The sequence below is a fragment of the Mus caroli genome, chromosome 19 (genome assembly GCF_900094665.2).
Source record: "Mus caroli chromosome 19, CAROLI_EIJ_v1.1, whole genome shotgun sequence".
NCBI classification, from domain to species: domain Eukaryota; kingdom Metazoa; phylum Chordata; class Mammalia; order Rodentia; family Muridae; genus Mus; species Mus caroli.
In genome coordinates this window covers 40,993,646-41,016,985 of record NC_034588.1, presented here as the reverse complement: position 1 = coordinate 41,016,985, position 23,340 = coordinate 40,993,646, and the positions used below count along the sequence as shown (strand labels likewise).

At 46.5% G+C, this 23,340-nt stretch overlaps 1 protein-coding gene across 5 annotated transcripts; it reads right to left on the bottom strand.

Annotated features, from left to right (window-relative positions):
- Window positions 1-5,209: 5,209 nt before the first annotated feature.
- On the bottom strand, window positions 5,210-23,025 carry LOC110285774 (acyl-CoA desaturase 4). 5 transcript variants are annotated; one of them, XM_029472332.1, is made up of 6 exons: window positions 22,598-23,023; window positions 22,108-22,375; window positions 18,783-18,913; window positions 17,286-17,491; window positions 15,165-15,397; window positions 5,210-5,361 (listed from the first exon to the last, which is right to left on the bottom strand). In XM_029472332.1, exons 1-6 carry the CDS (start codon window positions 22,697-22,699, stop codon window positions 5,339-5,341), a joined length of 963 nt encoding a protein of 320 aa, XP_029328192.1. In that variant the 5' UTR covers window positions 22,700-23,023; the 3' UTR covers window positions 5,210-5,338. The 5 variants fall into 5 exon arrangements, with proteins under 5 accessions (XP_029328192.1, XP_029328191.1, XP_029328193.1 ...); XM_029472331.1 differs by lacking the exon at window positions 5,210-5,361 and adding an exon at window positions 9,590-10,061 and having other exon boundaries at window positions 22,598-23,024; XM_029472333.1 differs by lacking the exon at window positions 5,210-5,361 and adding an exon at window positions 10,844-11,115.
- Between the last annotated feature and the right edge of the window lie 315 nt (window positions 23,026-23,340).

Below are 23,340 nucleotides of genomic sequence, written 5' to 3'. Positions count from 1 at the left end.
CTCAAGAAACAAAAATTATATAAGACAATTCATATGAAAATAGTTTCAGAATAGTTTATAGGGCTGACTCCCCCTGATGAAGAACACAGACAGTGCTCCACACTCCCAAGTTTTTCTTTTGACCTCTTCTTGAGAGAAATCTTTCTTTGGCTCCAGTCTCCACTGGAGTAGGTCCCACTTCCTGTGTGTCTTCCAGTGTCCTACTCCCCCAAAAGTCCACACTAGCTGCCATTGTTACCAGAATTATTGAAGGTTAAAGCCTTGACCTCAAGCCCCAATAAATCAGGTTCACATACCCATCCTTAATAATCCAGGTAAATAAACACGATACAGGCAGGAAAGGAGCCTTGTGGCTTTGTCACTGAGAGTTCCTGGTCACCAAGTGAGACTGGGACACCAGGTCCCTTCAGCTCTTAGTCTCATTCATAAATGGATTTGAGAATGGACTGGAAGCTTGAGAGCGATTTTATTAGAGTTTGAAAGAAAAGAACTTTAAAAAAAATGAAAACTTTAATATATTAAAAAAAAAAGTCTTACAAATAATAACGGGAAATTGGCCATGCAAGAGGAACGGCAAGTGAGCTTTCTGGAAACGGTCCATCGTTTTGCACAGATGCAATGATTGTATGTCAGAGAGGCGCAGCCCTGGCTGGGGGTTCCTCGCGGATTGCTTCTTGCTGCTGCTCTGCCTTCTCATGCTTGTCTTTGCTGAGCTCCTCCTGAATCTGGCATGGTGTGGTTGGTCGTAGGGAGACCCCCACTGCCGACAGTCTGGTGGGATTGCTCCTAAGACACAACCCACTCTACGGGGCAATTTTCCTGCAGATCATTATGACCTCTCATAGACTAATGCTGTTTAAATGGATTCATGATTTTACATAATTCCTGATTTGATTTAAATAGTTTGAGGAAGTTGGGACTAGGGGATAGAACATTTAAAGAGACGGTATAGGTTGATTGACCAGGAAGATATAATAATAAAGTTAAAATTACGAATGGAATGCGCCCGCTCCTTGTAGAATAGCGAGGGCTGCATAGGTTTAAAAGGGACTTCTGTGAGCTTTCATGCATTACAAGCACTTAATTGTACTAGAAAGAAAAATAGGCTTGGGACAAGTTAATAATAATAAAAAAAAATTCGTTCTAGGTTGGGTCTGAGTTCCTGGGCGTTGTGATCTAGGAATGTCATCATAGGCTTTGGTCTGCAACATGAAAGGACAGAGTTATGAACAAAGAGTAGGTCATTCTGAGTGTAAGAACAGAGAACAGGTGGTTAGCCAGTTTAGCTGAACAAGACTTCAAACATTAGATGTAAAATTTATGATGATCTGTTTCTTGATAAATACAAATTGTTGTCAGCTAAGCATAGGGGGAACTCGCTACTATAGACTGGCTTGCTTAAACTTTGTTAATTAATAACAAAAGAAGTATTGCTTTGTGGTTACAATGAATCTGTAGAGAGAAAGACGGGAACTGTTTTGTTAGGTTTGAAGTTTCAAAAGGAGAATATATAGTCAATGATCCTGATGTAATTTCCCTTTGTGCAGTGATCTTAATCAGTTTTTGAACACTATGTCTTTGTGGTGATTGTTTCTGGAGAATATGTAACTTGTGGCTATGAGGTCATCTTTTTTTTTTACACAGAAAATTTTTGTCTTAGCTGGTGTTGAAAGGCTAAGAGAAAAAATAAAAGTGTTGGAGCTTTTTGAAGCTTGCTTCATCCACATTGTGTGCGTGTTGTGTGTGTGTGTGTGTGATTTTTTTTCTTCCTTTTTTGCTGGCCCCAGAGAGTTTTTCACCGGCTCCAGAAAAATTAAGTTTTGTTCCCTCAGAAAAAAACCTGCCTAGTGATTAATTGCCAACTCCACTCCCCTTCTCAGTTTATCTGACCTGTCAAAGCTGGCCGTTGGCAGGAGATCGCATGTACAGGTTAACGTGATCTGGAGTCTACACCTCTCAGTGAACATCTGTGCAGTTAGAATAACCATTCCGAAGCTATGGAGATTCATACTTTTACACTTTCGCTATCAAATATAAATATATATTATATATAAATATAATGCAAATGTATATAATATATAATAGCATTATATATGTATAATATAATGTAAATTTTCATATAATATATAACATGTTACATATTACATACAACATGTAATATATAACATATAATTATAATAGCATTATATAAATATAATATATTATAATATTAAATTATATATATGTATATATTATACACACACACACTAGAACACCAAGGCAGGCTAGCTGGAATTCTCAGCAGCTGCCCAGAGGAGAGGAAAATGGAGGAGAGGGGAAAGCCATGCTGTTTGAGTTAAGCCAGCATGGAGGTCAGCCACATAGTGGTGGGCAGCTGCATGGAGGGGCTTTTCAGAAAGAATAGTGAAGCCCAGAGTGCCAGAACAAGGATGCTTAGCTTCTGGCAGCATCTGAGAGAAGGAGACAGGAGAGAGAAAAAGGAAAAGTCCCATGTCTATACATCAGAAGGATGGTAGACTCAGCCAAACCTTGTGCACAGACTGTTCTAGGGAGTTGGGGAATCTGGGAAGGCAGAGAGAGGATGCTGTTGAAGTGGAAACTTAAAAGGTTCTTTAGAAAGTCGGTTGAATGAAGTTTTGCTGGGGCAAACACGTGACGGAACGTTTAGCTGAAGTGGACACAGGTGAGAGACTAAGGCAGACACATGAANGAACATTTAGCTGAAGCAGACACAGGTGAGAGACTAAGGCAGACACATGAAGGAACATTTAGCTGAAGCAGACACAGGNNAAAGAATGTTCTGCTAAAGCAACCATGTGAAAGGACATGTGATGAAGGATTCTTTGCTAACAACATGCATGTATTGGCCCACCTTCCATTGCGTAATTGAGCTGCATTTGTCAGGACCCCATAGAGAGAATTGCACCAACAAACTTCTGGTGGTGTGCTGCAGTTTTGTTTTTTTTTTTTTGTCACTTGGGCTGATTGGCAGGGTGATATCAGCTGAGACAGACGCACACTCAGAGGCAAGATATGTAGAGGACGCATGATGTTTAGAGGGTATAAACAGGACCCAGACGGACAGTGACAGAGGCTGAGCTTGGCTTGCTTACAGAGCTAGCTGTGCAACGCTCGTGAGCCTCACATCTTCACTGATCTTCACTTCCCTGAGAGAAGCTCGGCCAAGAACAGATTCTCCTTGTGTTCCTCCTGGTCCCTCCTGCTCACTCAAGCCAAGGCTGAGGCCTGCTTGTCTCTGCTAGGTCAGGTCACCATTGTTGCTAACCTGACTCTACTGAACTGGGCTGCTGGTGTATCTGTGAAGTGTTTGCAAGTGGATGGAGCTGCCACTGCCTGCTAACCTGTGAGCAGATTTCCAGACAACACAGGTAGGAGTTGCTCCAGAGATCCTTTCTAAACAGGTCAACTTCCCCTGTATCCTTTCTTTTCCACTACCTCTGGCGGACACTGAGCAAAAAGGGAGGTTAAAGCATTTAAGAGCAATCACTAAAAATAGGTTTTGAAAAACTTGAAGTTACCCCCATGTCCCTGTAAAGGGATAATTATTCTACTTCCTTCTCAGCAAGAGTTAAGGTAAGCCCACCTTCCTAAGGGATTGGTCAGGTCATGGACCCACCCAACTGGGTTAACTCTTAAGGCATGGCCCTACATAGAAGTAAATTCCATTTTTCACCATAAAAGGGAGCTGGCTCGGCAGGTGAAGTCACCTACTTCATCTGACACCAAGACTGGCAATCATTTCGATCCACAGGACCTACAATGGTGGAAGGGGGAAACAAGCCTTGTAAGTTATCCTCTGACCCCACAGACATTCTGTAGCACACACACCTCCTGCCCCAATAAAGGAACAAATGCGAATTGGAAACAAAAAAAGAAAAAGAAGATTTAGTCACCGTGACTAGATTGGGAAAGACAAATCAGCAAGTGGGTCTTGAAGCTCGCCTTTCAGAGCTCTGACGTGTGACAATGTTTAATTAGGTAGAGGTGAGACATGGTCAGAGCATGGTCCTGCCCCACAGTGGTCCATCCTTGCCTCACTAGTGATGTGGTCTGAGTTGTTAGCACTGTGTGAAAGCTTGGCTGGAGCCAAGGGTCAGCTTTTCCTTCTTCCGGCGGGTGGTTCCTGGGAGAAACTCCAGTGCCTGCTTTAACAATCCAGATAGCGGGAGACACGACACAGTGTCTCGGTAAGTGGTGTCAAGGGTCATTCTCTACATTAGTGGCTACAGCCTTCCTAATGCTACAACCCTTCATTACAGTTCCTCACGAGGTGGTGATTCCCCCCATCCGTAAAATTATTTTTATTGCAATTTCCTAACTGTAATTTTGCTAATGTTATGAGTTGTAATGTAAATGTCTGTGTTTTTCCGATGGTCTTAGGCCACGCCTATTAAAAGCCAATGGATCCCTAAAGAGGTCAAGACCCACAGATTGAGAACACTGCTTTAGCATGTCCCCATTTCTCCCAGACATGTCCCCATTTCTCCCAGGCATGTCCCCATTTCTCCCAGGCATGTCCCCATCCCTCCAGGCATGCTGCTTGTGCTGCCCGGTTTTGTGTGTCCACTTGACACAAGCTGGAGTTATCACAGAGAGGAGGAGCCCCTCTTGAGGAAATGCCTCCATGAGATCCAGCTGTAAGGCATTTTCTCAATCAGGGATCGAGGGTGGGATGGCCCATTGTGGGTGGTACCATCCCTGGGGTGGTGGTTCTGGGTTCTATAAGAGAGCAAGCTGAGCAAGGCAGGGGAAGCAATCCAATAAGCAGCAGCCCCCATGGCCTCTGCCATCATCTCCTCCCTCCAAGTTCCTGCCCTGTGTGAGTTCCAGTCCTGACTTCCTTGGTGATGAACAGCAGTATGGAAGTGTAAGCTGAATTAACCCTTTCCTCCCCAACTTGCTTCTTGGTCATGATGTTTGTGCAGGAACAGAATCCCTGACTGAGACACGGCGGTTACTGTGCTTAACTTCCACTACTTGAATTTGGATTTCTGTCCATGATCCTCCTGAATGCATTTGCTTGACTGATGTTGGCTTTGTTCCTGGTTGCCATAAATTCTCTTTGTTCATAGTCTCATGGGGTCTCACTCCTGATCCCACAATGGCAGGGAGTTGAACTTGTGCATAACCATCCTACACATAACAACATTTATTCTATGAGAGCCCAGCCACTCCCCTTGTGACACAACCTTGCATTCAACTGAGTTTAGGTTTGCCTCTCATGCTCCCGAAGCCCACTGGCATTGGCTCTGGACTTTTCCAACCATTGTCCACCCTCTTGTCTTCATGTTCTTGGCTCCTCCCAGGGCGTCTTCTCTTACTGGAAATGTCTGCCTGTGTCTAAACAGAACCAGATAAAAGGTTGGAGAGGTTGTGGGACTTTGTTTGAAGTTCTGTAAATGCTACAGTCTGAGGGAGATGTAAGAGGCCTGCTGGTTCTTCCTGGCTTTGAAGAATGCTCAAGGTGAAATGACCACAGGCTACATACAATAGGTTGTGACTAGATGAAACTGCCATTTTCCTTGTCCAGTCAGATCTGTTCTTCACCCATCATCCTCTGCTCAAATAGGGGGTTGGGGGGACAGTATGTCCCATGCTGACTAATGTTAGATCTTTGCTCCTCTGAGGCCCAATGTCTTTCTTTCTCTTTCTCTTTTTAACCTTTATTTATTTATTTAATGCATATGAGTGCACTGTCTCTGTCTTCAGACACACCAGAAGAGGGCACTGAATCCCATTACAGATGGTTGTGAGCCATCAGGTGGTTGCTGGGAATTGAACTCAGGACCTCTGGAAGTGCAGTCAGTGCTCTTAACCTCTGAGTCATCTCTCCAGCCCTCAAGTCATTTCTTACATGAGTAGCCAGGGCCAGGCTGTAGTAAACTTTCCGAACTAGAGGAAGTGAAATGTGAACTGCATTTTGGGGGTGGGGGGTGGGGAACAAACTCCACCTGTGTCGAAGATTCTATAAGGCTTGTTGCTGGATTGAAGGCTACAGGAGAACCGGCCGCCCACCCACAGAAGCCTCTTACACAGGCTATAGAAGAAATGGCTATTGCAGCTCCCCCCACCAGCCTTCCCCCCAACCCCGGACACCTGCCTTGCCCGTCTGTGAGTCTATAAATAGGCAAATTGAGCCCCTAGGTGCCCAGCCAGATCCCAGGAGCTGATGAGTGCCAGTTTCACTTCCCGAAGGAAGCCCACTGACTTCAGTTGTCAGACTCTTGAGGTAACAGAGGGCTGTAGCACGCACGCGCACACGCATACAAACCGTGCAATGAAAACCCCTTAGATAAATGTGCCTCTGTTCACTTCCCCCACATCTGCAGACTCTCTTCACTTCCTCCACATCTGCAGATTCACATGTTCCTTGCCTCCAATCCCCTTCCCTGCTCTGCCAGAAACCAAGGGCATCCTAGCTGCAGGCTTCAGGCTTCCTTTGAAACCCCACACACTGCCTTGTTGGCCTGAGTTCTCATCAAAGACCTTACAGTCAGTCAGCCTCAGGATTCCCCTTGAGTCCTGAACTCAACACCCTTCGTTGGTGTGATGTTGGAGAGCTGGGATGTTGTAGGTCTCAATACCCTTTCACTGCCCATCTCTGTGTTTGATCTAACATCCATAGGAAGAAAAATCCTTTTATGAATGCACAGACTCCTGGTTTCCACCAAGCCCCCAACTAAGCCTGCCATTCGACGACATCCAAGACCCGTCATAGGGAATTACCCATTTTGCTTTAAGTCTTTTTTTTAACAATTCCTTTATTTTTTTCTTTAAAAATACTTATTTTATGCATATGGGTGTTTTGACTATATCTATGTGCATCATATGCATGCAGTACCCATGGAGGTCAGAAGTGGGTATCAGGTGCCTTAGGGTTGGAATTACAGAAGCTGTGACTGCCAAGTGGTTTCTGGAAACTGAACCTGGGTCCTCTGGAAGACCCAGTACCAAGTCATAGTACCAAGCCACCCTCTAAACCCAGTGACTCATTACATTAAAAACAGATGCTTGACTGGGGCAGGGGAGTGGGGGCATGCCTCTAATGCCAGATAGAAGGCAGAGACAGGCAGATCTCCAAGTTTGAGCTCAGCCTGGTCTACAGAATGAGTTTCAGGATAGCCAGGGCTACACAGAGATGTTGGGGATTGGTTCTAACACTTTGAATTAATCCAGCCACCAAATGGGTGTCTAAATAATGCTGAAGGTCCTTGTTCCCAACTGTTTTTTTTTTTAAGATTTATTTATTTAGTGCATATGAGTACACTGTAGCTGTCTTCAGACACATAGAAAGGGGCATCAGATCCCATTGCAGATGGTTGTGAGCCACCACGTGGTTGTTGGGAATTGAACTCAGGACCTCTGGAAGAGCAATCAGTGCTCTTAACCACTGAGCCATCTCTCCAAACCACCCCCCCACACACACACACACACTGGTTTTTGGTCCATCAATAAAGAGCTAACAGCCAATGGCTAGGCAGGTAGACTGAGGGGGGACATTTGGATTTGTGCAGGTTACGAACTGGAAGGAGACAGAGAATCACCATGACTCGGGAAGAAGGATGGATGTAAGAGCTGCAGGAGAGAAAGCCAACAGCCATGAAAGAAGTCGGGTAAATGGCCACTGGCCACTTCTCCAATTGGACCTGGGGTAGCAGAGGAAGGAAGATTTAGGAATCTCAGGAGCACCAGAGGGAGTGTTTGCTAGCAGGGGAAGGAAGGTTTAGGAGCACCCAATCGGATTGCTCCTGGGCAAGTGCACACGTGTGACCCACTGGGAGCCGAAGCTGTGTAACTAAACTCATGGCTACACAGAGAAACTTTCTCTCACCGCCACCCACCCCGCCAAACAAAAACAAAAACAAAAAAACAAAACAAGAACAAAACAAAACCCCACTTTTAAAAAGAGTTATTCAATTATTTATCTAATGTCTATATCGGGTGTGAGGCCACAAAGGCCAGAAGTGGGGTGTCATGTCAGATACCCCGGAGCTGGAATTATAGGCTGTTTGTGAGGCATCCAATGTAGGTGCTGAGAACTGAACTCAGGTCCTCTGCAAGAACAGCAAGAGCCCATGCAGTTCCACAGCAATGCAGTTTTAAGACTACTTTAAGGTATGACTTTTGTTCTGTTGCTAAAAAACCTCGAGAAACTGTTACCGGTTAGAGCAGTTGGACGCAACTTAAATCTATGTTCCTGGCTATAGTCACATGTTTGGCTTGAGATAAAAGCTGTTTTCTACATCAAGGGAGGGAAAAGAGGAAGCGAATTGTGTGTGAGAGACCCTCAGGTGCTCACAGTGGGCAGGAAAGTGAACCTCCAAGAGGTGAGAATGAAAACCTGAGTCCAATTGGCATCTTCATCCTGGATCAAACCTCAGGAGTCTGGTGCCAGGGGATTTACTGCCAGCATATTTAAACCCAGTATAATTTGGGGGAAAAAAACGTTTCCTGGTGTAATACAATTCCAGGTACACAAAGAAACATAATTACATTGAAACTCAAGTCAGGGCACACATCATTTCCTCCAAGAAGATAGGTTCTGGAGATGGGCCAAGGGAAGGATCTGACTTGGTGTAGGTCATACAGCTGGTTTAGAACTCATTTGGATTATTAGTCCCCTCTGGTCCTGGTTGTGAGAGCTTAGGGGCCCCTAGCTGTACAGGTCATGTAAAGGTCAGTAGCTATCTCTGGTCTTGGTTGTGGGATTTTGATATGGCCTGACTCAGCAGATAATACGGATTAGCAGGCTGTCAATCACTTCCAATCCCCAGCTTTCTGGACAGAAGAACACGTTTTTTGTCCATTCCTGAGAGGACAATCCTGTGGGTTTAACATTCCTGGTTTCTCTGGAGATCTGTGGGCACAAGGACCTTCACGTTGCGCTCACAACAAATGTGATGGGTGGTAAGTGGCTCAGGACTATTAGACATTCTATTTTTGTTTATTTCTCACAGAATTTTACATGCAAAAGACCTCTTTTTTTTCAGGCTGTACATTCTAGAGAATGACATTTTATCTGAAGTGGAACTTCTACAATGTAAAAAACAACTATTTTTAAGCTACTTCTGTGTCATTTCCCATACTGACAGAGTTGTACGAATACCATCCCTGGCTTCAAAACATTCCCAGAACTTGAAGAAAAACCTTACAATGTAACTAGCCAGGCAGAAATGAAGATATTATGAATAGACCTCAGTCTAACTATTAGACTGTTGAAACAATGAATCTCAGAAATGAGACTTTCTCCAAGAATCTAATGCTGGGAGGAGGAAAGGCCACCAGCCTGAGGGGGACTTAGCTCCTGGAAAGACACTTTACCCGGGGTTAACAATGTGCCAGATCACCTTATGGGATTCTACGGATGATGGAATGGGCCAATGGCAGCAGGACCACACCGTGGCTGAGACTGCTCAGAGTGGATACCCCTAGCCTTCTATTTAAACTTTCATCTTGGACTGGCTGAAGGGATGGCTCAGTAGTTAAGAGCATTTGCTCTTGCAGAGGACCCTGGCTCAAGTCTCAGCACACATGTGGAGGCTCATAACCATTGATTCTTCTGATCTCTGTGGGCCTCAGACACACATGTGGTATGTCTACATACATGTCAGCTAAACATGCATATCCATAAAATAAGCCTTAACATGAGTCTTGCTTCAAGATCTCACAGACACGAGTCTGAGCTACATCTAGCGAGGACTCAGGTTACTGAAGCTAGGGTTGGGGGTGAGCTCGGGGTTGGCACAGAACACAGCTGGACACCAAAATTCTCAGAGCAAAGGAGATGTATTTACCCTAGAAGGATAATTGGGCTACCCCTGGATCAGGCAAAGGCATCAATGGCCAACTGGCACAATGACTTTTTAAGGGCTCTAGCATGGGAAAAGAAGAAAGATGGATGCCCCAGAGAGAGTTGGCGTGGCTGTCTCCGATTGGCTAAGAGGAGGACAAAGGAGGAGGGCACAGCCGAGTCTTCTTCATTTAGTCTGATGAGTTTGAGAAACCAATCCAGACCAACAACACTACTACTATTTTTTGATCTAAACAAAAAACAAAAAGAAGAAAAAAAGAAAAAAGAATATATTCAAATTATTTCCACGATCCATCAAATGTGGTCACTTAATAAAAAACAACTCTAAGCAAGTGTCCAAACTGAAACCCAACAAAACCTCCTGTAACTCGCTGCACTGATAACCCCCCAACCAGGCTCCTTTGATCACCAGGTACAGCAGGATCTCAGGTATAGTGGGACTCTGTGCAGGGCTCTGTGTGAACTCTGGGGCGTAAGAAGGGGGCATGGGACCTTAGTGTGTTGCCAGGGCACCCACAAGGGAATAACTATCAGAGAGTCACACAGTTAGATCTCAGTTTCTTGTTAACAAGTCATTTGAATTGAGCTTTAGAATCTCAAAGCCAGTGTTCCGAATTGAAACATCACTCTCCTACATGGATCTGAAATACACACTTGGGCCATGAATATCCATCTAGACTTATATAGGGATATGCAAGGATCAGATCTAGGGAAACAACATGAAGGGGAAGAAGAGAAAACTGTGCTTGTTGTCCATAGGGTATTTTGGGGGGTGGGGTGGAGTGGGGGTGGGGCTTGCTTGAGGTGAGTGGGGGGGGGGTCTCACTATGTACGTATGAGACTCCTCCCAATGACTCCTCATTCCACTGTCATCTGGGAGCTCTGGTGCACACAGACTGATGGGAGGCACTGGCCATGCTCCCACACTCTCTGCTCTGATCCACACAGAGGACGGATAACACCCTCTTGCTCAGTGGTGGCTCCCTGGCACAGCGTGAACATTTTGCATTGGTTGGGATTTGAGCTAGCAAGCCCTTCTGAGCCAGAGTAGTTTCTAAGACGGTTTGCTGAACTTTTCTGAAGTCATTCCTGTGACAGAGTTACACAGAGGACTAGGAAGAGTAGAAACAGAAAGGACAGGAAAGTATCCAACAACTTTACTTGTTAGAGACACTGAAAGTCTACGCCCTTGAGCATCGTATCTGAAGGAGAACGGATCACCCTGAATGTACACAAGAGACTGCCTGTTGAGGGAAAGGAGAAAGCTCAGGGAACAAACAGACCTATAGGAGAAAAGAAAACGATGGGGAAATCAAGAATTAGGAAGTTAAGAGACAGGCATCTTTCCTCTGGCGTAAATATAGGCTGGACAGTCATAGAGCAAGAATCCCGGAGAGGCACAAAACTGAGAAAAAACTAATTACTCCTTGAATCCAAGGAGACATTTAGGCTAATGAATAGACAGACCTGCTAGACTCAAACTAGTTTCATTCTGATACTTAGTAACTCAGTAACTTCTGGAGCCCCCACAGCACAATGTATTCTCAGGGCTCGCTCTCTCTTTGCAAAGCTACTTCTACTGAAGTGACTACTGATACTGGCCATTAGACTTTCCTCTCTTCTCAGGGGTGGGAGTTACAGGAAACCCAAGTAGTCCTCTGTTCTAAAGTTTCTGGAACCTTCTCAGAGGACTCAGTGAAACACCTCCCCGCTCTAAGCAATCGTCTACATGTTTTTAGGTTTGACCCAACTTTGCCTACAATCCTTCCAGTTGGGATGTTTGAGGTTGCCATAGTTACCCAGTCACTATGAGAGCAGAACATAAATAACACTGACAACGCAAGGCAGGCAGAAGAGAAGTGTAAAACAGATTGGACGTGTAGCTTGTGGAATCTATGACTTTTCTGTTTTTACCAAGCGGGACACATCTCATCCGAAGCCTTCTTGTTCTGTGGCATAACAATGTTCCTTGTCAACACAGAAAACAACAAACAAACAAACAAACAAAAACCCTGTCTCAGGAGAAATCTCTTTTCCTACTAACTGAATTGTTTTTCCTTTACTTCTGGCCTGGACCAGACTGAGCTGCAGAGACATTCTATTGTGTTCTAGCATGGCCACTTTCCACGGCCATTTCCTGCTCCGCGTCTGGGCTCCGTCTGTGGGAGGTCTTATTTTGGCGAGTACTTCCTACTGCGTCACTTCCTACCTTGATGCTCCCCCTGCTTCTGAGTCACACTCTGCATGCTTTCCCACCTGAGGATTCTCCACCTTTAGCACTTCTATGACAACAGATGCTGTTTTCCCCTTTTTCCTCAGAAAAGCGTGAACTAACAGCTATTAATAAGACATTTCCTGAAAGGTTTTGTTGTACTGATAGCTTTGGACAAATACCTAGGCAGAGAATGGTCCATGATGAAGGTCCTTACTTTGAGACAACAGAAAGGCTGGGAAGCCTTGGGGAGGTTGGCCAAGCACTCACTGGCTGCTTCTTAGAGAAGGAGAAAAGAAAGACAAGCATAGTAGGAATGAAGGGTGGGAATGGGGCTAGAGGACAAAGGGCTCATAAAGGAGAGTTGCCTTGAACATTTGACAAGACTTCGCAGAGCTGGGCAATGATACACCCCTTTAATCCCAACAATTGGGAGGCAAAGGCAGGAAGATCTCTGTGAGTTGGAGGCCAGCCTGGTCTATAGTATAGACAAGAGAGAGAGACAGACAGACAGACAGACAGACAGACAGAGACAGACAGAGACACAGAGATAAGGAGACAGAGAGACCATGTACCCCCCCCCCAAAAAAAAAAAGTTCAGGAGAGGGCTTTGGTAGCATTATTCAGTAGTTAACAGAAAATTAAATGTTGGCCCAGTTGGTTTATGGAACAGAGACCCAGATGACCCCACACTCAGCTACTCTTGTGACTCCCATCTCCAGTTCTCTTAATCCTGGCTAAGACAACAGCCTTAGAAACTTTCTTCCGGTCGTAAGCCAGGCCCAGGGCAGCCATGCAGTCGATGAAGAACGTGGTGAAGTTGATGTGCCAGCGGTACTCACTGACAGAGTAATCGTAGGGGAAGGTGTGATGGTAGTTGTGGAAGCCCTCGCCTGCAACAGAAGCAAGGAGAGCAAACAGGGGGCTCAGTGATTGCTGCTTCCCTTTTGCACACTTCTTAGCTGTTGTGTACCTCATACCTTGAAGAATCCCACTGTTGGGGTGAATAGATGAACCCTCAGTCTTGTAGTCTAATGCAAATAGATGCCCTAGAGGCATCTCAAGAAACCAAGAAACAGGGTCTGCTCACACATGGGTGTCTGAGAGCCTTTGTCAGAGGAAGTTTCTATTGTAAGATAAGAGGATGGGAGAGAAGCTGGGTCTGTGGGAACATATTTTACGATGGAAAATGTCAGGAAAGAGGGCTCCAAGCCCCACAGGGTCTGTGCCTAGGTGCCTGCGGTCAGGGCAGGGCAGAGGATGCAGGTCAGATCTGTAGCTACTTTTCTTAGATGGAGTAAACCCCACTGTCCCCATGAACTGCTGTTCTCTGTAAGGTGGAGGTTTCAACAGGGTACATAACAACCACCTTTTTTTTTTTTTTTTTTTTTTTGAGATAAGGATTCTCTGTGTCCTGCCTGTCCTAGAACTTGCTCTGTAGACCAGGCTGTCCTCGAACTCACTCCACCTACCTCTCTGCCTTCCTGCCTCCCGAGTGCTGGGATTACAGGCATGCACCCCTACAACCTGACACAGCCACCAGATTTTACAGGAAGTAGTCCAGGCCGGTGCCAGGCATTTCCTTAGCCAATCCTGACTCACTGGAGACTGCTCTGGCTGCTAATTCTCTGAACGTTGACCTTGGGGTGGGAGAGACACTAAGAAAACAGAACTCTGAAAGTACTCAGACATCCCTTTAACACTTGAGATTCTGTGACTCTCCTCGGATGAGCCTCTTGCGGGATTAAGAACAGAAATCTGCATCCCCATACCCTGTAACCAGTTTGCTGTTTTCCTGTTGGCCGCATGGCTCTTTCTTCTGAACTGATTTCAACAATACTGATCCTGTCCAGGTTGAGGTAAAGACAGTGAATAAGAAAAATCATTGATCCCTGAAGATAAAAACACTCCTAGAGAAAGTCAGAAGAGCAAGAAGAACATTAAGAGCCAGAGAAGTAGGGGAAGAGGGCGAGCATTATGTAATGCTGACTTCCGGGCACAGCATGGCTTTAGCGATCTTGAAATCTTGTGTGACATTTAAAACAGAATCCACTCATATTCATTCTCTCTCTCTCTCTCTCTCTCTCTCTCTCTCTCTCTCTCTCTCCCCCCTCCCTCCCTCCCTCCCTCCCTCCTTCCCTCCCTCTCTGTCCCCCTTCCTCCCTCCCTTTCTCCCTTCCTCTCCTCCTTCTCTTCCCCTTTTTTCTCTCTCTTTCATACACACACACACACACAAAACACACAACACACAACACACAACAAGGGATGGCAAGAGGGAGAGAGGAGAGAAAAGGGAGACTCGGCTCTACGGGTAACGGCTAGGACAGGAAGAGATCACTCAGGAAAGCAATGGAGAATAATAATCTTTATCAAACAGCATGAGCGTATGACTATGGGACGGGTAATTAAATGAAATAAAACCTTTGGCATTCAAGGATGAGGTGATGGGGCTAGAAGAACAGATGTAGGGAGTAGAGTAACATCGATGATGAAGCCAGAGGCTGGTAGCCACTTCAAGTTCATAAGGACTCATTGTATAGACTCTGCTTACTGGTTCAGGACACACACCGGCCTATGTTACTCCATTTCTATGAAAATCTCCAAATTTTACAGCATAGGTGGTGGGGTTTGGGTTTTTTTTGTTTTTGTTTTTGTTTTTTGTTTGGTTTTTAAATACAGTCAAATTAAGAGTGTGTGTAATGGTGGCAAGTACCTAAAAGCTGGAGACAGATCCAGGAAACTACAGTGGTGTGGCACAATTAAGGATAACCGAACTAAGTAATCGTCATTTTCTTCCCGCTATGTAGCAGGCTTACATATATAAAACACTATGATGTATAGGCCTTTCTTTCCATCGACGTTACTGCTCTATTCTGCATCTCCTGCCCTTAGGAAGATGCAACCTAACTCAGAAGCAACTGGGAAAGGAGAACTTAAAAGGACCCAGTCACATTTGGTGATGGTTTGGGAAATTAAGATCAACAGATCAGCCCTCTTCTGGTGGAAACCTATGCTCCAACGCAATCCTAAAAGTAGATTCTAGTCTGGCCGCTCTGACTTAGCCTTAATGCCTAATCAACAGCCTGCCTCATGCACTCTTGATTCGAGCTGAGGACTTACCTAAAGATGCCATTGAAACGAAGGGATTCTCCCGGGCGCCAATGCCCCTGTCATAGGGCCGGTATCCGTAGAGGTGGGCCGCACTGTTCACCAGCCAAGTGAAGTTTAGAAGCACAGCATACCGCAGGAAATTCGAGACACATAAGCTGTGTTGAAAAGTTTCACCCCACAAGTACCAAGGTACCAGTGTGGGCAAGATGATGAAAATGAGCATGACAGCTAGCTTGTAGTACCTGCGTGAAGAGATCACATACTGAATCTGGGTAGAGGGACCACAGGCAAACTTGAGAAGGCCACGTTTACTGGGCTGCGCTGTCTTTTCTCCTACACTATGAATACAAGAGGGGTATATGTTCTCTCACTCTTAAACACACACACACACACACACGTGAGTGCTTTGCTGTGTGTATGTATGTGTATCACATGTGTGCAGGTGTCCAAAATGATCAGAAGGCAGCACTGAATTGCCTGGAACTAGATTTACAAGTTCTGAGCTATCATGTAGGCTCTGAGAATCGAACTCAGGACCTCTGGAAGAGCAGCCATTGCTCTTTCCCACTGAGCCATCTCTCTGAGTCCTTATCTCAATCTTTAGATGGGGAACACTGCTGGAATGTGGGTTAGAATGTGTGTCTGTTGACTAGAAATCCATTCTTTCTTCTCACCAAGTGGAAGGCCACGTTGGCCGAAGAGGTTGGGATCAAAGCATGAACTCATCCGCTAACTTTAGCTGCCTGGGGCCCTGTCCAGCTGCCTTTGGGATCCTTTCTTTCTTGAGTCTGCCTCCATCTTTGACACAGAGTGTGTGACAAGTGTTCGTTTCCATGGCTAATGCTCAACGTCTGCTCTGCTTCCCAGGAGGCACACTGAGTGCCCCCTTGGCTGTTTGGTGGACCAAGGACAGGGACTGAGGTGTATATTCTACAAGCCAAAGCAGACCTGGTCACCAGGTTCTCCCAGCATCTCTCAGTCCCTACCTGGCATACTCTGCCCCCAACCTGAACTTTGCAACTTTGCAGCCCAGTCCCTTCCCCAGAGGATCTTCCCTATATAATCCAGACATTTTTATACTCTCTCTCTCTCTCTCCTCCTCCTCCTCCTTCTTCTTTCTGCACACGTACCTTCTCTCTTTCTCCCCACCCCCAACCATGGTGACTCCCCTCGCCTCAATCCTTGGGGCCAGTGAACTTGCCCACTGAGAGCAGCTTCCCAATAAGCCTGACTTCAATATAATCTAACCTGGCTTCAATTGGCTCACTTCTCCGGCAGCAGAGAAATAACCTGTCACTGCCTGCCTCCAGTTCTCTGCCCCTTTGGAGGCTTTACTCAGTCTTTAACACTGCAAGGATTTGATCGAGGTCTGTCAAACAGTCTGATATTCAACCTGCACTGACATTGTCCACATCCTACTCCTTCCCTTTTGCACTCTTACCTCTGCATCCCTGGCCTGGGTCTTCCATATCTAACATGTTTCTCTGACCTTTACCTGTCAATCAAGGGCTCCTTTTTCACCTGTATTTGGACAGCATCTCTGAAACATATCTCTTCTCCATGATGCTAAGAGATCTCCTTCAAGAAGGCTTTAGCTAGTCTCAAGTGTTGTGTTTGTGTTGTCTCTGTGTTCTCTCTCTCTCTCTCTCTCTCTCTCTCTCTCTCTCTCTCTCACACACACACACACACACACACACACACCAGAATCACTGTTGTTTTGCAAGCTGCTTTTTCAACAGCTCTTCCCAGCAGTCTTGGGCTGCATGAATGCACGAACCTTTCCCAGAGTAGACAGTATTCGGCTTTGATTCTGGTTATTTGCATACCTGCCTAGGATACAGGCCTTTCGAAGAAAAGGACCCCGTTGCTTCTCCTATTATGTCCATGACAGTTCTAGGTCAGTGAACATGTGTTGCATTTATGAAAATATCTCAGAGAGAAAGGAACATAGCAATAATCTGTAATTATGGGCCTGTGAGACATTAGAGAACTGTGTTTTAAAACGATTGTGAGCATGCAAACAGAGCAAAAGACTTCAGCTCTTATTTAATGTGCTCTATTAGAAAAAGTGGGATTCCCCAAACCCCAGGTGCCCTGGGTTCCACCCCCAACCCCCACCCCATCCCTCACCTCCTCTGGAACATCACCAGCTTCTCGGCTTTCAGGTCAGACATGTCCAGGTTTTTGCCCTTCTCTTTGACAGCCGGGTGTTTGCGCACAAGCAGCCAACCCACGTGAGAGAAGAAGAAGCCACGGCGGGAATTGTGAGGGTCGGCGTGTGTTTCTGAGAACTTGTGGTGGGCGCGGTGATCTCGGGCCCACTCATACACATCATTCTGGAGGCACAGGAAAGAGGAACCCAGTATTGAGAGGCCCTTCAAGATGAATGCAAGGGTCTAGATGTCTGCAAGGGCCTGGGACTCTCAGCCCAACTCACAAAACCCTCAGGACTCTGACCCAAAGGAGTCCTCGTTGAGCCCTCTCTCCTGCACACTTGTCAGAAAGCAACTACAGTCCCAGGTCCAGGAATGGTACTCATGCTGCCTTAGGATGTGTGATGGGGAGATGGCACATGGAGGAGAGGGACAATGAGGTTCACAAGCCCAACGTGGAAGGCGGCAAGCAAGGAACATGAGTTTTTGGAGAAAGGAATGTGAGGCAGGAGCCTCACAGAATACTTAGTCACTGGGTGCAGAGACTGTGAAGTAAGGTTCCCCCAGGAACATGGATTCTGCTCTGTCAAAAAGGTACAGGGATAGTCACCCTGACGCCTTTACAAATGACAGCTTAGCCAGCCCAGTGTCAGGGCCAGGGTGTAACTCGTGATCCTCGTCCCTCTCCCAAGCGCCCTCTGGTTTATTTGTGACTCTATCCTTTCAAAACTGCTCCAATGTCTCTTTTTGGTTTTGTCCCACTAGGACATCAGGAGCCTTTGAGGAATAAGTTGTTGGGTAGAAATGATTAGCACATGAGGTGATGAGCATCTTAAGCCATGCCAAGACAGAGGGACTGGTTTGATGTCCTCTTACTGCAGGGTAAGCCCCATCCCATGAGCTAGCCTGAGCTCACTGCTGAAGTCTAACAGCAATAACCGATCCCTATTACTTTTCGCTGTCCTGGAACTCACCCTATAGACCAGGCTGGCCTCGAACTCAGAAATCTGCCTACCTCTGCCTCCCAAGTGCTAGGATTAAAGGCATGCGCCACCACCGCCCAGTTTTTTTCTGTTTTCTAACTTTTTGCCTCAGCAAACTTCAACCGTTGACTTGCCCAGCATGGCAGTCATGCCTAGACCACAGTGTTTACCTGTCTAACCTCTTCGTGACCACGTGCAAAATGGGGCTTGATCTCTTAGGAAAGGTATTTTGAGGATTTAATGAGTTCATCTATGTCACAAACACCAGTGAAGTGTAACATGGGGACCTTGGGGAAAACAGTGACCCTCTAGCCAGCAAGTCCTCCAATGAACTGTTTCCCATCCCGGTGACTCCCATGCTATGTGAACCTCAGCATCAAGCATGCACTTGTGGTGGCTGTCCTATTGGCTCCTCTTGGGGTGCTGACTTGCTTCACACTGCCCCCAGCCCTCACAGAGTAGACACAGAGCCTCTGTGAGCAGCCTCTTACCTGGAAAGCCATGGTGTTGGCCATGATGAGGAAGATGCGTAGGGGCAGCCTTGCTTTATAGGTTCGGTGGCTCCACAAGCGATGAGCTCCGGCTGTGATACCCAAACCGGCAACCACGTTGTAGAATACTCCTGTCAGGAGACAAGGGTGTGAGGACCCTTGGCTGACTCTCTACTTTGCTTCAGAGGTTAGTGAGAATCCTTTCCCAGAACCCTGAGATGCCTTGGGGTTTTGTTTGTTTGTTTGTTTTTTATGATTTATTTATTTTATGTATATGAGTGCACTGTGGCCATTTTCAGACACACCAGAAGAAGGCATCAGATCCCATTACAGAGGGTTGTGAGCCACCATGTGGTTGCTGGGAATTAAACTCAGGATCTCTGGAAGAGAAACCAGTGTTTTTAACCACTGAGCCATCTCTCTAGCCCATGCCTTGGTCTTCATATCTTGTGGCTTTGAACACTTGAATAGTTGCATTATGTATCTGTCTGTCTGTCTGTCTGTCTGTCTATCTACCTATCTATTTAGAGATGGAGGTAAGCAAAGAAGCCCCAGAAATCAAGGCAGACAACTGTCTGTCTGCAGGAGGCAGTACCCTGAGCCTACCAACCATGACCTTCCTTTGATCTTAGTTGTTCAGGGTCACAGATTAGCCCTCAGTGGCTTGAAAAATAGCAACCAGAGCAATTTGGTTCGATCAGTTACAACAACCTCCAAATTTTAAGAGCTCACAGGCCTGTGCCAATTCACCAGCTGGACCATTTTGATATGATGGCAGACACATGCTTGTATGAGGGCGAGTCAGCCCTGCACAGAACTACATTCTTACAGTGGCTTGAGCCTTACCAAGAATATTAATATTTTCATAATCACTGGACACCCTGGGTGTGATTCTGCTACATCTTGAAGAATTTGATCATACAGGAAGGCTAAGTTTTTCCCCAGAATCATGCTGTAGCCAGGGACTGAAGCCCAGTTTCCTATAAATAAGGCACTGGTCCAGCCCCACCATCCACCCCCAAGATCTTCACTGAGATCTCAAACCTCTCCTCTGCCCTGTCTCTGTCAATCTGGATGCTCACTGCCAGTACAACACTGGGTAGTGCTTAAAGCTGGCAGCTGGTAGTGCCTATATTAGGGTGAGTTGTCTCTGTTACATTTGTATCCTGGACTAAGGATAGGTGCCATCAAAGGTCTGGGAGGTGCAGCTGTTAATAGAGAAGGAAACAAACTACCCTTACTCTGTCCCCTGACTAAGGCTATGCCTGTGAGGGCTTAGAGGAGACATTCAACCATGCTTCGCTCCTATGGGAGGCTGGAAACCATGGCCCCTGGGAGGCCACAGAGCATAGTTCAGCTTGAAGTCAAAATACATTGTATAAACTCTCTTGTGTTCTTCTAGAGCCAGAAGTAACAGTTTCCCAAACAGCATCTCCCCTCTCCTGCCCCATACCATTCCTTTTTGGGCTTCCCACAAAGACCACAGAGCCAGTGTGCAGGCACGGAAGGTTCTGCCCATGTTCTCTCTGAGTTGGGACCAGACCCAAGTGATTTTCTGCTTCTAGATGTATTTAGATTGAGCTCCTCCCACTTATCCAAGCTGACCCAGAACCGCAGGGGAGCCAGGATCCTGCAATCACAGGAGAAAAGAAAGAGCTTTGGCCAGATCAGAGGCCCTCAGTGGAACACCCAAAAGTGTCAGTTTTTTGTCACAGGTGTCTCTAGGACATTGGCTTTGAAAACACTCAGAGTATGCACAAGGGAATTGAGACAAGAGCCCTGTTACTGTGTGGCCTCTTTCTCAACCCCATGACTGTCAAATAGACATCTCAGTTCAAATAGATGGCTCAGTTCAAATAGATTAGTTCCATGACCTCCAGACAAGGTCTGTTTGTGTCCCAGGTACATTAAGCAACAACTTTTAGCACTGTTCTAAGACGTGAGCAGGAGAGTTTTCCTCTTTTAGCACTCCATGTCAGTATCCCCGCAGGGTAGAAGGCTCTCAGAGTATCCAAGTTAGGAGAATACTGGAAAAGCACACAACTAGCCCAAGGACCATGGCATGGCCTTCCTAATCACAGCAAACTCTGTTGCGCCCCTCCCACCCCCAAACTTGGTACCTGGAAAAACTGTAGTCCTGAAAAAAAGAGTTTTTCCTCAGTTGTATTTTCCCTGGCACCTACAGAACTTTTAAGGTAATGCAGAGCTCACCTGCTGCAGGTACTAAGAGACGGAGGGCAGGGGTGGCCAACACCAGCAGCCAACTTCTACATCACTACCCTCTAGAGGCAGCTACCAGAAAGTCTTCTGTCTTCCAGAGAGCGATCTCTGGCTCATCATTCCTCAGAAGGCAGCAAGGAACCCTGGCCTGCTCCTCTTTCCCTGATTTAAGAATTGGGAGTCAGAGGCAAATCTACCTGAAAACACACATGTGGGTCCAGGGGCCAGCCCTGCATCAGCACATACCCACAGATCCCCAAGGAGCTGAGCTAGGTAAGAGACACAGTGGCAACCTTCTTTCTTGTTACAACAGTCTGAAGGCCAGGGTTTCTCAGTCTCTGAGCCTGGCTATTTTGGGCAAGGGGAGGTGGAGGTATGGAGGAAAGAGCAGAAAGTTCTGGGCCCTTTGTCCTACATGGTATTCAGAGACAAGAGCAGGAACTGGCTGGCCAGGGAATGAATGGAATGTCACCCAGAGAGTAGCCGCTGGAATGTCACCCCCCCCCTCTATTTTTGTCATTTTAAGAACATCTTGCTGACTGACAGGAGCAGCAGAACTATACACCAGTGTACTTGGATCGTGTGGGATCCTGCCTCATCTTTCTCTGGGGCAAACAAGCCTGTCCCGGTCAGAATCACATACAAATATTTTTTGTTGGTAATCCCATTTTATTCCTTCTTCTCCAGTGATCCCCTCTGAATAGTATGACTTTACTCTGTCTCCTGACTAAGCAAATAGCCCCTCATCAAGCCCCCATGCCTCTCAGCAAGGGCTCTAGTTTTCCTGTGGCAGGCAATGCTAAGTCAGAAAGCTTTTTGGACAGAAAAGCTCTTTAGGAGACTGTCAATCCTTTGTCATACAGTTATCTCTCCACCTTTCATAAGCTTTAGCATCCAAGCTAAAGAACCCCCCAGAACTGATACTCTTGTACCCTAATCCCACAAGGCTCTGTTCCCTGTCTAGTTATCAGTATCTCAGAAAGTGGAGAGAAAATTTGAAAAATCTGGACAGAGAGCGGCTACTTTTCAGAATCAGAGTCTACCTTATTAAAGAGTTGGGGGCGGGGGAGACATGGGGTGCTGGCCCAGGACGGAGGGAGATTACCCAAGAGCCAGGTGTAGACCTTGCAGGAGGGAACCAGTGTGATCCCATACAGGGCACCCACGTGCAGCAGGGCCATGAAGATGATGTTCCTCCAGACGTACTCCAGCTTGGGTGGGGGCCCCTCCTCATTCTGGTAGCTGGGGTCATACAGATCATCTTTTATTTCAGGCCGGATGTCTTCTGCCTGGAGGGGCATCTTCTCTTCTCCATCCTGCTGTCTCCGGGAGTGGGGTTCCATGATGTTGGTAGTGCAACACCTGCTGGAGATCTTCAACGGGAGGAAATGAAAATCAAAATACATAGGACAGCAAGGGGGGAGGGTCCTCCTATAATACAGCCAAGGCAGTAGAGGCAGAAACCCCAGTGCCCTGGAAGACAGAGTACAGATGTGCTAGATAGAGCAGAGAAAACTTCCCAGAAACTACCTAGAATGTGTTGACAATAAAACCTCACAGTGAAGGGGCAGGAAGGGGGAATCAAACATTCGTACCTCAAGCAACATACAAAGGAAAATGCATGTGCATGCAGAAAGGTATTGGCTGGACGGGAGCTTTCTTTCCTTTAAAGTCAACTGGCAACATAAATGCCACATCCCTCACTTGAAGGTCATACAAATCCAAAAAGATATCTGAGATGTCTCTGTAGCTCTCAGCTCTGGCCTCTCCCCAGTCAGCACAGTTCCACCTGGTACCAAAGATCCTGTGCTTTAGGGGGTCATTGATGAAAAGCTGACCTCTTGTGGCAAGTGGGCCGTCATCTTGCTCCTTGGAGGCCTAGATCCTCTTGTGAAGGCAGAGAGAGCAGGGTCCAGGTCTGCAGCGACTGAGGATCGGTGAAGCGTTGAGTCCAGAGCCCACTGTGCGCTGTGCGTACTGCACTGATGCCTGGCTAACTGTGCAGGTGTCACCAGTCAGTCCTGCTGTGTGTGGTTGTTTCCAGGCATGGGATTTAAAGGGTATGTAGAGCTGGCACTTGGTGACTGTGTCTGGTATTTGTTCAGATGTGCTTCATGACTGCCAACAAGGGATAAAGAATTCAGAGCTGGCTAGTCAAGGCAGCCCCATGAGGAAATAAAGGTTGAAGGCGAGAGAGGGGAGGACAGCCAGCAAAGCTCACATTCACCTAAGGCAAGGCTGTGGGATGCTGCACACACTAAGAGAGAGCCACCTTTGTTCCCATTTCTAGACAGATGGAGTATTCTCAGAACTCTGGCAAGCTCTGAGCAGGGGAATT

Coding starts and splice junctions, on each gene's coding strand:
- LOC110285774 (XM_029472329.1), bottom strand. CDS start 22,699: ATGTGGCATTTATGTTGCCAGTTGACTTTAAAGGAAAGAAAGCTCCCG. Junction 18,914..22,107: donor GGTCTACACCTGGCTCTTGG/GTAATCTCCCTC, acceptor GTCTCCTGACAG/GAGTATTCTACAACGTGGTT. Junction 15,398..17,285: donor CTGGTGATGTTCCAGAGGAG/GTGAGGGATGGG, acceptor CTCTTCACGCAG/GTACTACAAGCTAGCTGTCA.